General features: G+C 41.6%; 1 protein-coding gene across 1 annotated transcript in view; it reads left to right on the plus strand.

Annotated features, from left to right (window-relative positions):
• Positions 1–16,109, plus strand: part of HSD17B2 (hydroxysteroid 17-beta dehydrogenase 2) — a 48,337-nt gene that overhangs the window by 18,708 nt on the left and 13,520 nt on the right. Inside the window, exon 2 of the mRNA XM_033127086.1 lies at positions 14,896–15,108. Within this exon, the coding sequence (XP_032982977.1) occupies positions 14,896–15,108 (213 nt within the window). The remainder of the gene's footprint in view (positions 1–14,895; positions 15,109–16,109) is intronic.

Here is a 16,109-nt window from a genome sequence, read left to right on the forward strand (position 1 = left end):
ATTTACTACACAGTATCTAAAGTGATCCTTTTAAAATCTCAGTCCGTTCTTGTCCCTCCTTTGTTTAAAACTTTCTAATGATATCTCATAACACTTAGAACAAAAGCCACGGTCTTCCTCATGGTTTAAAGCGGGGTTTCTCAACCTTGGCTCTGTTGACATCAGGCCAGATACTTCCTTGTTGTGGGGCTGTCCTGTGCATTGTAGTCTTTAGACTCTACGTAGTAGAGGCCAGTAGCACCATCCAACTCATGACAACCAAAAGTGTCTCAGGTCTTGTTAGCTGTCCCCTGGGGGAGGGGGGAAATTGCCCTGGTTGAGAACCACGGGCTTAAAGGCCACACATGAACTAGCCTTGAACTACTGCTCTGATTCACCTCCTATTGTTCTCTTCCTCACTTACTCTGCTCTGGTCAAAATGGCCGCCTTGTTCCTCCTCTAACAATTATGTCTCTGTCCAAGAGGCTTTGCACTTGCTCTTCCCTATGCCTGGAGCAGCCTCCCTGGACTATCTGTTGGCTGCTCCCTGCTCAGAGTTGCTTTCCCTGATCTCCATTCAGAACACATCGTTCTCCTCCCCATCTCTATTCTGCTGCATCACCACTTGACACCATATGCATTTGTTTGTTTGTTTCTTGAATGTATCCCATCTCCCTCTTCAATGTAAATGCCATGGGACAGGCACTTGGGTGGTTTTAGGTACTGCTGTACTTCCATGATCTAGAGGACTTTATAACGGCACATAGTAAGCACTTAATAGATAGCTGTTAAAAGAATGAATCGATGAATAAATATATGATTATTAGAAGGATAGGCAGGAACAGGATGGAAAAAGCAGAATTGTGTGAGATACTGAAGAAACCAGCCTGACTGGAATAAAAAGTTGGTCCTGAAGTTGGGCTTGGTTGGTATGAACAAATTAGAGAGATAATTGAAACCCAGGTGGGTACTTCATCCATTACTTATCAGACTAGTGGGAGCCAGAGTAGGTTCACGAGTGGGGGACATATGTGGTAAAGGTGGAGTAGAAATTAGAAGCCTGAATCTCACTAGAAAACAATACAATGAAAGCCTGGATCCTACCAGAAAATAACACAATGTTTTGTGTGTGAGTGGGATGGCAGATAGGTTTCCTCCTTTGTGCCATCTCTGGTTGGTTAGGAGTGTTGGGGCAAGTAGGTTCTAAGGGAGAGAGTGCTTTGATTGAACAATGTCCATGGTGGCATTAGAAGCATGTGGTGGCAAGAGTGTCAAGGATTTGCCATCCCTGTTGAAAGGGATATGATGTCAGATTATTAAACACTAGGTGGTGATTGTTAATGAAACAGAAAATAGAGAACTTCTGTAAATCAGAAATCTCTTGAATTTCAAGGCAATCATTTTAATCAAAGTTGGCAGGTCACGTCTTGTACCCCTATATGTTTGAAGCAGCCGAGTGAGTTTTTGGCTATGTGTTGGCAGGAATGACATCCTGTCAGTCAGAAACCACCTTTCCTGTGAAAAAGACCCACGGAGACATTATGAAGGCAGCCTTTGTAGATGAAACTCTAGATGATGATAGGGAGGAAGAACTAAGCCAACTTGGGATAATGAGGCAATTTAATTACACCTCTGGGTGGTTTTTGTATCTTTGTGTTACGTTAATCTTAAGTAAATTTACTTTTTATGTAGTAGTATGCACTTTTTTTATGTAGTTGCTTAACATGTTTTTACAAGTGTTACTTTGCTTGTAACCTTTCTTGTGAAATATATGGTTGGAAGCTTTAAAAAAATTCCACTAACCAAATCAGAGGAGTGTGATCAAAAGAATATAGCCTCAAAAAGGATTCATGTATGATTTCATTTAATTAAAATACAAATTAGGCAAAATTGATCTATGCTGTTAGAAGTCAGGATAGTGGTAGCCTGTGGGGTGGGGGTGACTATAGGGGAGCACAAGGGAGATGTCTGGTGAGCTGGTAATGTTGTGCCTTAATCTGGGTGCTGGTTGCATGAGTGGGTTCACTCTGTGAAAATTCATTGAGGTATACACTATAATCAGTAAAAAAATACCTAAAGGAGTTTTCTATAATGTACATAGCAGACTGATAATCTCAAAACTATTATTGCCTTAAGTAACCATCAGGCAATATATACCCTAGTTATTGATTTACAAAGATTGACTATATTCAGATGGAACATGGTGAATAGGGAAAAAAACCCAAAAAACCCAAATGTGTGCCTTAGAATCTTATGATGCTAATTGCACTTCTCCTCTTGTTAGTTGATTGATGGTGGAAACTTTATATTCTTTGAAGCTTGTTTTCCTCATCTGTAAAATGGGAATAAAAAGATGTATTACTTTCATAGGAGCCAACTGAAAGAGCTCCAAATGGCCAAAGCTGGAACAATTTGAGCAGTAAAATAAAGAAGTATTGGATTACCTATAACCCAAAGTATAAAATTAATATCCATGAGTCCATAGTGATATAAATAAATAATTGAATAAACTAATAAATGAAGGCAAGGAGACAAAGCTTCCATGTGAAGAATTCCAAATAATTCATGTAGATACTCCATTGTACAGGAGAAGATAACTTCTCACTCCTTAAGTGTGAGCTATGCATAGAGACTTCTTTCTCAAGAGTATGGTATTGGGGGGTGAGGGGAGAAGAACTTTGCAGTGGAGAAATCTGACAGCATTACCTCATCCAAGAGATCAAGGGCAACATCAACAGTTATAAATCATGTTGATGCTATATACTCTTAATATGATGTGATGAAAATGGCACTTTACCTCTGTGATCTCCTCCCCCAAACACACAACTCAGTCTAATCAAAAGAAAGATATCAGACAAATTTCAGTAGAGGGGCATCCTAAAATACACCTGAACAGTACTCTTTAAAATTATCAAAGATGTCAAAAATAAGGAAAAGTCTGAGAAACTGTGACAGCCAAGAGGAACCTAAGGAGACACCATGACTAAATGTAATGTGGGATCCCAGATGGAATTCTGAAACAGAAAAACTCATTAAGTAAAAAGTAAGAAAGTATGGAATTTGGTTAATAATAATGTATCAATATTGGTTCATTAATTGTAGGAAATATAGCATACCAATGTAAGACGTTAATAATGGGAAATTTTATGCGGCACATAGGGAAACTATACTGTCTTTCCAATTTTCCTGTAAATCTAAAACTGCTTTAAATAATTAAAATCTATTTTTTAAAAAAGACCCACTTTATCTTGAGATCTTAGGCATGAACTGAGGTAACACATATAAACATAAAGCTCTCAAACTTTTGGGACTTAGTTACCTTGTATGGGACAAAATTCATTAGCATGTACGTACTCCACCCATTCCCACACCAGCCTTGTTGTGTGTTGGTTGCCATATGCTAATGCAAATTTTCATGGGAATCCACTCTCAGTAGAATGCTGAATAAATCAGAGTCACCTGTGTACTCCAGTTTCATCTGTGAATATAAATTTTGATAAGTTAGATGTATGTCAAAAAATGAATGGATGAATACGGTCATTAATAAAGGATCTGAATTTTACCTGTTTGTGGCCCATCAGTGCACCATTGGCTATAGTTTGAGAATTTAATTTACTTTGAAAATTTATTGAATACCTAATACAAGTCAAGCACTGTTGTTGATAGCATAGGGATAGAAGTACAAACAGTCTCTGAGCATAAATCATTGCTTTATATTCCACTAGGGAAATAAGAAAAAAGCAATTCAATTAGCAAATACAATACTTTTGAATTGAAGAAACAGCGAAAAGGCTGAGATAAAAAATAATGCAGTCTAAGATTTGGGATAGGAAATGGTGCAGGTTGGATCCGGTGGGAAAAAGATTCTGAGGCAGAATTGACCATGCAAGATGTTTGTTAAGGAAGGAGAGCCCTAGGATATGCACCGATGGAAGGGAGAAAAGGAAGCAGGGTGGCCAATGCCACGGGGAGCTCTAGGATGGGAATGACCCTCTGATTTCTCCCAAGTTGGGCTGAAATGGATAGGCCTGTGTGCTCCTGCACTGATCAGATATTGGATGTGTACCACATTCGGGAATGTGGACCTATAGCTGAGACAATCCCCAGAGGAGCTGACTTCTGAAGGATATCTGCTGACAGCATTCACAGAATCTGGGGCAAGTCCTTCCTAGAAGGGAGTCTGGATGGTACGTCACAGGAATGTCCACTCTGGGAAGTAGGGGACATCTACTTTAAACACAATCGTCAGGACATTTAAGCTAAGGCCTGGAGGATGAGAATGACCTAGCAAGGCAAAGAAAAGATGAAGTATTATATGTGCAAAGGTCCTGAGGTAGGAAATAAATTAGTACCGATACCGCTGATATGAGCCACTTGGCACATTCTAGGCACCAAGTAAAATATTCTTTTTCCTTCCCGTGGTGCATCTTTTCTAGGTTCCTGATAACCACCTGTACGTTTCCTTAAGCTGCTGTGTATTTCTGGTGGTGCTGGAGTCAGCTTGTACAGGCTCTAGAGAGTCAATTGCGAAATATTCAGAAATGTGGGGAGCTAATTGTTAAACAATTGACACCTTAAAATTTGTCTTCCTCGGCTCAGGCTGCTGTAACAAAATACCATAAGTTGGATAGCTTATAAACAACAGAAATGTATTTCTCACAGTTCTGGTGCCAGCGCAGTCCAGTGCTGGTGAGAGAGAGCGAGCCCTCTTTCCAGGTTGCTTACCGCAGGTTTCTCTTGTATTCTCAGGGCAAGCCTCAATAGCTCCTTCTTATAAGGGCATTAATCCCGTTGGTGAGGCCCTATCCTCACGACCCAATCACCTCGTAAAGGACCCAGCTCCTGATGCCATTACGTTGGGACTAGGGTTTCAACATATTAATTTGGGGGATGGTCATTGCTTCTAGGCACAGAACTAGGGAATATGTGATGTTTGAAAAGAAAATAAATCACGCATTCACATTGATACTTGTAATTCAAATTTAAGATGACAAGACTTTTACTTGTTTGATTTTTAGACTTGTATCTCTTTTATTTTAGGCTAAAAATCTTGGTTCCCAATGCCATTAACATAATACTTCATTTGCTTTATTCTCGACACACATGGGACAGTTCAAAATAATTACAACATTACTACTAATTACGGTGCTAATGAGTGCAGTTTAAATTTTTTGTCAGTTTCCACAATTTTGGCTAATAGATGCAGAGGAAATATTAGAAGTAGAAACATCATGACTTGTAAATCTTGAATGAAATATGAATGGAGGCAACAATTATTAATGTCACTAACGTAGGCTAAACCTCATGTGAAAGGTTGATGGGGAACTTTATATTGAATACACTGATCAATTGGCATCACTAAAAGTGGGACATCCCTCAGCCTTGCATCTCCTGACATGGTACAGCAGAAGGCACCCAGCACGGTGTACCAGGCCATCTTAAAAAGAAAAAAAAGTTAAGCCTAACTAAGCCTCTAGATTTAACTTTACCGGAAATACGAAGGACAGAGGAGAAGGTCGCCAGCTCAAGGAAGCAATTCAACAAATTCAGCGTGTGGGCATGATCTAAAGGGCAAATGCCTCAGTATCTTCAACAAGTAAATGGCATAAAAAAGGGGGGCGAATAGAATTGTATAGAATAAATGAGGCTTAAGAGACATGAAAACCAAATGTGATATGTGAACTTTATTTGTACCTTGAGTCAAACCAACTGTAAGAAGACATATTTTAAATAAGCAGGGAAATGTGAATACGTGCTGGGTATTCAATGACATTGAACAAAAATGGTTCATCTTATCAGGTTTCTAATGACGATATAGTTAAGTTTAAAAAGTCCTTGTCTCTTAGTGGTGTATACTGACCTATTTATAGATTTACGGATAACATGAAATTAAGTGTGGGATTTGCTTTAAAATACAAGAAAAAGAGAAAGTGTGTGGGGAGGGCATAGAAGAAACAAAATGTTGGTAATTCTTGTAGATGGAAGGTGGGTACATAGTCCAGGATACAATACTCTGCTCTTTTGTAGAAAAGTTTTTAAAAAATTGAATTGGTAAGGAATAGCAAAAAGTCCGATGTGATCAAAGACGTGGGTAAGGAAGAACAAAGGAAAGTTCGAGTATGAGGATGTGTGGCATTCAGGATACAAGTGGGACAATGGAAGATGCCTCCAGAAAGGCAGATTAGAATCAGATCGTGCAGGCTTTGATGCCGGTTAAAAGAACTTGAAGTTTAGTGTAGGGGAGGTGAAAACCTCTGAGGCTGTGAAGCGGAAGAAAAGTAGACTTTGAGATCTCCTTTGAGATGCGGAGTCAGGCAGATGGCAGGGCAGGGTAGGCAGGCTTGAGGAAGGAGAAGTGAGTTCAGGAAACCAGTGTAGTGCAAGGTAACAGAGAAGATGATGGTGGCTGGACTATGATACTTTCATTTAATCCGCCCATCACTTTGTCATTCGGCACGTATTTAGTGAGCCACTACAATGTGCTCAGCACTGTCTTAGGCACAGGGGATATAGAAGAGTGGACTAGGTATCCCAGTAAAGTCATTGCCCTGATGTGGGGGACTTAGTTCCTTCTCTCTGCTGCCTGCATTCTTCTCCATGGAGTGCTCACTAAAGGAGGGGACTTGAGTTAAAACTGGCATTTAGGGAAAGCCAGAGCACCACCTTTTTTTAAGGTCATGGATATCAACGGTTGAATAGACTTCTTATTTTCTTTCTTTTTTTAAGGAGGTGGGTATTTGATAGATTTCTTAAAAAAGTATTCTCTGAGTCTTATGGGGCTAGGAAGTCCTGGCTGAGTCCCCTAAGTTCTGCCAAGAGAGAGTTTTTCCACCTTTGTCTGGATACTGGCCTGTGGTCTTGGCAGAGGATTTCTGAAATCCTGGCCATCTCAGCTGACTGCACAATAATCCCCATCAGCATCAATTTCGGGATGTCAAGAGTATCAAGAGTTCAATCTAGTGTTCCTTAACTGGAATACTCTCAACAGGTGTAATATGAAATTTGGGACAATTATGGTTTTATTTTCTGTTGCTCTTGAGTATGTATAGCCCCAGCTTGGTGGTGATCTGAGGACAGGCTGAGCTTAGATGAGTTGGCTGTTTTTTTTTTGTTTGTTTGTTTGTTTTTTCAGTAAGGAGCAGAAGAGGAAGTATGGAGAGAGATGCCAAAATCTTGGTATGGAAAGTATAGGTACTGAATGGAGGTGAGCATTGGGAGAGAAAATGTTGGCCCTGGGTAACTGGAAGGAGGGTGATGCCATTTAGGAGAATAAGGAATTCCAGAAGGTGAAGCAACTGGGGGCAATTGGTGATGAGTTCTGCTTGAGTTTGGGGTGGCAGCAGGTGGAGTTCAGGAGAGCCATGAGGACTAGACTGTGGTCTGGGAATCCAGCCACGTGCTCAGACCCCCCAGGGCTACTCTGATTGGTTGCCTATTTTGCAGCAAGGCTAGGAGTTGTTTCCTCATGCACCACTGAGGAAGTGGTGCATTTTCCCTTCTGGAAGAGCAGCTGTAAGGAGTTTATGCTGTTGCCCAGGTGATGGGAGTCCATTCTCTGTGGAGGGAGCTGGCATCAGTGATGGGAACCCCTCTCTGAAAGACCGCTCCCATCATTGGTGTTCGCACTTTTTACATCCCCCTTCCCCTGTTCAGGTGCTCAAGGAGACAGTGACTCATAGCAGTAAAAGAACATGCTTTATAAAGAGCAAATCTGGGTTTGAGAGCTGACCCGAGCACATCCCAGCTGGGTAGCCTAGAACAAGTGTTTAATATCTCGCATCTCAGTTGCCTATCTTAATATAGGAATAACAATAGTATGGGAGAATTAGAGATTGTATTACAGGAAAAATGCATTTATTTTCATTAAAAAATTGACATAAAGATTTTTTCCCCAGGGCCTCACCACCCAACAATTACTATCCTTTTAGAGTGCCACGGGCAAGGTAGATGGGTTGTTGGTGCTACAATTGTCAAGCATTTTGCTCTTCCAGAATTAGGAGTTGAGCCTTGAATGGCCCTCACGGAAGTCGTAAGTGCACTTGAGTCTTATTTATCTACTCTTTGATCATATCTTAATCTACTTTATAGGGAACAGGCAGTGTCAACATGAGGGTGGCAAGCTGATGGATTGCTTGTATCCTTTCCTCTTTAGTTTTTTACAGGTTTCCAGACAAACAGCTTTTGACCTAGAGAACATGTGTGAATGGGACAACGTATATCAAGGATCTTGGGCTCAAAAGCTACAGAGGTGTGGCAGGTCACATTATTATTTTTTTTTAGGTATGAAAAGTGAATACTTATTTAGAATGAGAACAGAAGCCATAACAATATTTTTACGAACTAACTACTGTACGCACCTTTATAATATTATTTTAAAGTTATTTTAGCTATATACTCTTTTTTAAATATATATTTAAAATTATTTTTCAATTACAGTTGACATACAATATTATGTTAGTTTCAGGTGTACAACACAGTGATTGGACATAGATATAAGTTATGAAGTGATCACCTCAATTAATCCAGTACTCGTCTGACACTATGCAGTTATTACAATACTACTGACTATATTCTCCATGTTATATATACTCTTTACATCCCGATGACTATTTTGTAATTACCAGTTTGTTCCTCTTAACCTCCTTCCCCTCTTCACCATCCCACCAATGTCCCCCCAGTCCAGCAATCATTAAAATGTTCTCTGTATCTATGAGCTTACATCTGTTTTGTTTGTTCGTTTATCCTATTCTCTAGGTTCCACATATAATATTATTGACTATATTCCTTTTGCTATACATTATATGTCCATCACCATTTTGTAACTACGGATTTGTACTTCTTAATCCCTACACCTTTTTCAAACCCCTCCCAATGCCCTCCCATCTGGCAACCATTAAATGTTCTCTGTAATGAGTTTGTTTGTTTATCTATTTTGTTCTTTAGATTCCACATATACGTGAAACCATATGGCATATTTCTTTCTCTGTTTGACTTTCTTGACTCAGCATAATACCCTCTAGGTCCATCTATGTCAACATTTCATTCTTTTTAGGGCTGAGTAATATCCCATCGTACCACCTCTTCTTTAGCCATTCAGCCATTGATGGACACCCAGGTTACCTCCATATCTTGACTATTGCAAATAACGCTGCAATGACTATATGGATGCCCATGTCCCTTCAAAGTAGTGTTTTGGGTTTCTTTGGATAAATACCCAGAAGTGAGATCACTGGGTCCTTCTTTGTCTCTTGTTATAGCCTTTGTTTTAAAGTCTATTTTGTCTGGTATAAGTCATGCTACTCCAGAGTTTTCCTGTTGTTGTTGCCATTTGCATGAAATATCTTTTCCATCCCTTTCCTTTCAGTCTGTGTTCTTTCAATCTGAAGTGAGTCTCTTTTAGGCAGCATATGTAAGGGTTTTGCTTTCTTATCCATTCAGCCACCCTATCTTTTGATTGGAACATTTAATCCATTTACATTGAAAGTAATTGTTATTAGATATGTAGTCATTGCCATTTTATTATTCATATTTTTAATCATTTTTTGTCTTAAAGAAGTTCCTCTAACATTCCTCGAAATACTGGTTTGGTGGTGATGAACTCCTTTAGCTTTTTCTTATCCGGGAAACTCTTTATCTGTCCTTTGATTCTAAATTATAGCTTTGCTGGGTGGAGTAATCTTGGTTTTCATCACTTTGAATATCTCATGCTAATCCCTTCTAGCCTGGAAAGTTTCTGTTGAGAAATCAGCTGATAGTCCTATGGGAGCTCCGTTGTAGGAAACTAACTGCTTTTCTCTTGCTGCTTTTAAGAGTCTCTCTTTATCTTTAACCTTTGGCATTTTAATTATAATGTGTCTTGGCATGGACCTCTTTGGGTGTATCTTGTTTGGGACTCTTACTACCTGGGCTTATGACACAAATGTTGGTATGCTTGATGTCCCAGAGTCCCCTTAAACTATCCTCATTTTTTTTTTCTTTCTGCTATTCTGATTATGTGTTTTCTGCTGCCTTATCTTCTAAATTGCTGATTTGATCCTCTGCCTCATCTAATCTACTGTTGATTCCCTCCAATGTATTCTGCATTTCAGTTATTGTATTCTTCATTTCTGACTGGTTCTTTTTCATGTTTTCTATCTCCATTTTTATGTTTCCTATTTCTTTGTTGAAGTTCTCCCTGAGATCATCAAGCATCCTAATAACCAGTGTTTTGAACTCTTGAATCTGGTAGATTGCTTGTCTCCATTTTATTTAGTTCTTTTTTTTGGAGCTTTGTTCTGTTCTTTCATTTGGGACATGTTTCTTTCTTTATCTTGCCATTTTGGTTGCCTGCCTGTGTTTGTTTCTATATATTAGGTAGAGCTGCTATGTCTCCCTGCTTTAGTAGAATCACCTTATGTAGAGGTGTGCTATGAGGCCCAGTGGCACAGTCTCCCTGGTTACATGAGCCAGGTGCTCCAGGTGTGTCCCTTCTGTGGGTCATGAGTGCCCTCCTGTTGTAGCTGAGACTTGGTTGCTGTTTTCACATCAATGGGAGGGACTGATCCTTGGCCTCATTGGTTGTGAGTACTGGCCATGACTACAGTGGAGGGGCTGACCCTATGGTGCACGATTTGCTTTTGCAGGGCTCCAGTGCCTTCCCAGACTGTCCTTTGAGTGTGTCATGTGCAAAGGAGGCCAGCTGGTACTCAGGAGGGGCCCTGACCCAAGCAAAGTTCAGCCGCACGCACGCAGCCTGTGACCTGCCTGGGGCCACCTGGCATGAGCCACAAAGCATTCCGCAGATGGCTGCTACTCGCACTGGGCTCAGAGGTGCCCAGAAGAGGCCAAGCCTCAAACCAAGGCCAGCTGCCACCAATACTGGGCTTGGGGCTGCTCAGCAAGTGATATGGGGCAAGCAGAGGCCAGATGCTACTTGTTTGGGGTTTGTGAACCTTTGAGATTTTTAGGAACAGGCCATTGTATGGAAAAGCCACTGAGAGGCTTGGGTGGGCCTGCAAGTTGGGTGGGGCGAGGTCTCAGACAATTACCAAAGCTAGGGGAAAGGTGTCAGCCAGGTTGATGGAGACTCAGATATGATGGCCACCTGCGTCTGCACACTGAGACGGGGATAATGACTTCTGCCAACAATTCTGGGGAGAAAGCTGCCCCTCCAGCTCTTGCCTGGAAGCCAGATAACTTAGTTTCTCCCTGTATGTCCCTGGCACCTTTTGAGCTGCTGCCCCAGTGTTGGAGTTCAGAGTGAGTGAGTTTGTCAGCATGTAAGTCCCACCATGGGCCCTTTAAGAGGAATACTGGGACGCCAGCTCCCCTCCGTCTCACTCAGCCACAGTCTCCACTGGTGGGGATTCTGGCTGAGCTCTTCCCAGCCCTAGAACCCTGGGCTGGGGAGCCTGGTGTGGGGCCAGGACCCCTTGCTCCTCAGGGGAAACCTGCACAGTTGAGATATCCCTCCTGATCTTTAATGGTCACACACGGGTGTGGGACCAGCCTGTTCTGCGTCTTTGTCCCTCTTACCAGTCTTCATGAGGCTTCTTCTGTATGTCCTTAGTTGCAGGACTTCTGTTCAGCTAGACTTCCGGTAATTCTCAATGACGGTTGTTCTGTAGCTTAGTTGTAATTTTGAGGTGGTCAGGGAAGGCAAACACGAATTTACCTCCTCCGTCATCTTGACCACATCCTGCTCACATTATGAAGCAATGCTGGCAGTGGAAATGTGTGCACACGAGGGAGCACTGAGCCTTGTTATAACTGAGAGAATGGCCCATATAAGGAGGCAGCCACTGAGGGGGAAGCCACTCAGCTTCAACTCAGAGGAATTGTAGGAATGCAGGCCTGGCGTTGGCCCATCTCCCGGTTAATCAAGAAAAACCACGGACTTGGATTTTTAGGTGAAATCATCTGATTTGAAGTATTTGTGTAAATTTTTACAAAACACACTATGTGGGCCAAGCCAAACACATATTCAGAGTGTGTTCTGCTATTGATACAGAGAAGGTCTTCAATTTGTGTTTGTTCATGTCACTGTTAGAAGTAAAATGCCAGTATGAAAAAGGGCCTTGGTGCTTCTGAAGATACCCACCTGCCGAGGAGCTCTGCCTTAAGCAGCTATTGGTCAAAGGCTTTATTGACAAAGTGGGGACATAGAGGAGCTTTAGGGCCAGGGTCTGAGAGAGATGGGACTGCTGGCAGAAAGCAGAGCCATGGTCCTTGGCTGATTCATCACTGTGGTTGGAATAGCTGTGATGACCTTCTGAGATAAACGCTGAACTGAAAACCCTTTTGGTTCCAGGAACTAGAAGTAGCCAATGAAAGAATGTTTAAAAAGTTTCCACTTATTTAACAAACACTTGGATAGCGACCGCCATGTGCCAGGCCCTGTTCCAATTACTTAAACATATTAAATCATTTAATCCACTTACAAGCCTATGAGGCAGTTCCTAGTGTCACTCCACTTTATAGATGAGGAAACTGATATGTAGAGAGGTTAAGTGATTGGCCAAAATCACACAGCTGATAAGTGGCAGAGTCAAGATTTGAACCTACGTGCCCTGGCTCCAGAATCCAGGCTCTCACCATTTTTCTCTGCTGCATTTTTTAATAGGGAGAATTTTATCGAGTAGTGAAAAATTATGGTTTATGGTTTTGAAGACTATGTAGAACATGTAAAACTGGTTTATATAATATTAATTTAAAATTAGTTGTCAAATTATATGTGCCATAACTGTAATTATTAAAGAGCAGTGTATAGAAAAAAGACTAGAAGAAAAAAACAAAATAAAATGTAAAAGTTATGCTTGATTGATGAAGTTATGGGTAATTTCTTCTTTTCCTTATCCCACTGCTGATCTTAAAGTTTGTTTTCTTTTCTTCTTCTTCTTCTTTTACTTCTATGATGTTTTAATAATGACTAGAAACCATTGAAAGGCTTGCAGACTTTTCCCCCTTCATCCCTCTTTCTGAATGTAGCATCCAACTTGTGTCCAAGAACACGTGCCGTCTTATCTTTACAACATGGGGTGTTTCACTCAAGGTACCTAACCCTGAAGAACTCCTAAACTCAAATTATTCACAACTTGCCTAGTTTAAGACTTGACCCAAGAAATGATGGGATAGATTTGTTTACCAGCTAATATGGCGCCCCCATGTGGCAACAGCAGAAATCTACTTACAGTTAGAACAGTTTTGAACCCTTTTGAGTTAAAGTGATTTACGTTGTTTCCGTTTTGCACGTAATTTGAGACTTTATTAATACTTTTAGAATAACTCACTATTTCAAATTCATTCCAATCTTGCACAAATGCGACTCTAGTCTTCCTTGTTTGCTCCAAGTTGATGGGTTTCCAGGCCACTAGAGACAGAATGATCTCAAAGGGCATAACTTAAAACCAACCCCAGCATTTCCCCCACTTTGCTATTGGGGTAGGCATCCAACTCAACAAACGTTTGTTGAGCATTTCTTTGAGTCAGGTACCCACAATACTAGTGACACAGGACTCTCTGTTCCTAAGGAATTCACATTCCAGTGCCCTCCTAAATGCCCATTTAGTCAACACATGCTTTTTTTGACCACCAAGCCCTGTGCTCTGGAAGAAGTGAATATTTCATACTCTAGATGTTTATATCCGACCTCTGCCATGTCCCAGCTAAATGACTTAATCCTTCTGTATCTCAGTTTCCCCCTAAATAGTAAAATGACTTACCTCCCAGGGTATTTGGAAGATTTCATTAAGTTAATATGTATGAGGCTGGCTGGCACTTGATGAACACTCAATTTGTACTAGGTATGATCATTTTCAGAGGCTACTATTGGGTAACTGATGGAACTCTTAGTTTTTTCACAAAGGCCCCAGCCTCGTCTTTGGGTTTCTGGAGTACACAAGGGTTATCCTATCTTGGCAGGGAGTGGCTCGCCAGCCACATACTTTCCCGAGGTCCTCTGACCCCTGTACAAACTCATAGCCTTATAACACTGGGGCCAGCACTACCTGATCTCTAACATTGTAAATCAGAAATGATATCTGGGTTAGAGCCACAATGATGTCTGATAATAGCTATGTAGAACGTGCTGGGCCTTGTGCGAAACATACTCTGTCTTGTTGACTTCCAAGGTCAGTCTAGGTAGGAGATATTTTTATACTCCCACTTCCCAGATGAAGTGGAGATTCCACACAATTATATGTAATATTTCCCAAAGCTCAGACATGGAAGAGGTGGAATCAGGCAGTCTGAGTCTTAACCAAGGTGTTTAGCTGTCAGTAGAGTCAAACTACCCATTTACCAATATTGTGCATATAAAGACCTGAAAATCAGGAGGGATGACATAGTTTTGTTAAGAAAACGAAAAAAGAAAAAGATTTATGTAATAGTTACTTGGAACAGCCACTGTGAAGCATGTCACAAATATTAACTGATGTAGGTACTATCATTAGGCCCATTTTATAGATGAGGAAGTTGAGGCACAGGCAGTTAAATAACCTAATCTGGGTTGCACAGGTAGAGATGGTGGGGCCAGGCCTTTATGCTACCCTTCCTCACGAGTAAGTACAAGCAAATGTCCTCCTGTGAATTTTGGCTTTATTCATTCACTGTCAAATATAACACAAATCCAGATTTAGTAAGGAGAGATTTTATTCTCTCCTAAATTCTTTGGCCACCAGTCACTCCTGGACCATCCCCCCATCAGTGTTTCCCCTTCTATGTATTATTCCACCCCAAATTCTCCCTCATCTCCCCGTTTTTTTAATACAGAGAAATTGGTCTGTTGAGGCTTCTCTGCGCATTTTTCACTTTGCAAATCAAGAAACTTCCTCAAGACCCACTCTTTCCAGAGTGGACCACCATGCAGTGTTTCCTTATTAAATAATTCTCCTGCCCTCTTGGCTTGAGCCCACTTTCTCTTGCCTTGACCCCTTGCAGGTGGCGATTCCGGGATTGGCCATGCTTTGTCCAAGTATCTGGACGAGCTGGGCTTCACAGTGTTTGCCGGAGTTCTGAATGAAAAGGGATCAGGAGCAGAAGAATTGCGAAGAACTTGCTCCACGCGCCTCTCTGTGCTGCAGATGGACATCACGGACCCCCAGCAGATAAAAGATGCATACAGCAAAGTGGTGCAAAAGGTGCAGAACAGAGGTACGGCCGTCAGCCACCCGCACCCTCACTTGCCTCCTTCAGGAGCACTGGACCCTGTGTGACTGCACAGGTCACACACCCGTGATACCCACCCGTCCTGGGCACCCCAGCCCTAACCAATTATATCAGTATGTACATACACTAACTCAGCTAATACTTCAAGAACAAGGCCCGTAATATTGCCCGCCTTTTGCTGGGCATGTCAGCTGTAAATAAGATCCTATTTAGGGGGGGTCCAGGTATCGGTATATTTTAAAGCGCCCCAGGCGATGCTACTGCTCTGCTAGAATTGAGAAACACTGAGATTTAAGCAACTGTGATGTAAGTAACTTCCAAATCTGTATTACCCACCTAGCCCTCTCCTCAACATCCAGAACTATATGTATATGGTTATCAACATCGCACCTAGGTTTGTCAAAAACCAACCTCATTTTACTTTCCTCTGCGGCCAGTTTGCAAATCAGTTTAGCCTCCTGCACCCCACAGCTCGGATGCTGGCACTGCCACCTGATCTGTCATTCCAGCAGGCAACCTGGGGGTCACTTAGACCTGCAGCTACCCTTGAGCCGTGCATCCTTTTGGTTCCGAGTCCTGTCAATTCTACCTCCTAGATCTTTATCATCCCAGCCCCTTCCTATCGTCTCCAGGCAGCTATGGCTTAGAGCAGGCCCCATCTTCCATCTGGGTTCCCACAATGGCCTCCTTGCATCTGGGCTTGACCTTCCCCATTACTGTCCAAACGGAGCGTGACCTTTATAATTCGCACATCTCACAATGTCGTCCATCTCTGAACAACCCTTTCAACAATACAGAGCCTTCACATCTTGAGTTCCTCCCATGAGCCAGGCCTGTGGTATATGTTTTGCTTTGTCTCCTTAAGTGGTTCAGTGATTCTCTATCCACTATCAAATCAAATCTAAACAAGGATTTGAAGGACTTGCAGGAGAATGGCCTCTGTCAAACCCTTAATCTGCAATATCTGCTGATCCACTCAGTCAATT

Source organism: Rhinolophus ferrumequinum, chromosome 15 (genome assembly GCF_004115265.2).
Source record: "Rhinolophus ferrumequinum isolate MPI-CBG mRhiFer1 chromosome 15, mRhiFer1_v1.p, whole genome shotgun sequence".
NCBI classification, from domain to species: domain Eukaryota; kingdom Metazoa; phylum Chordata; class Mammalia; order Chiroptera; family Rhinolophidae; genus Rhinolophus; species Rhinolophus ferrumequinum.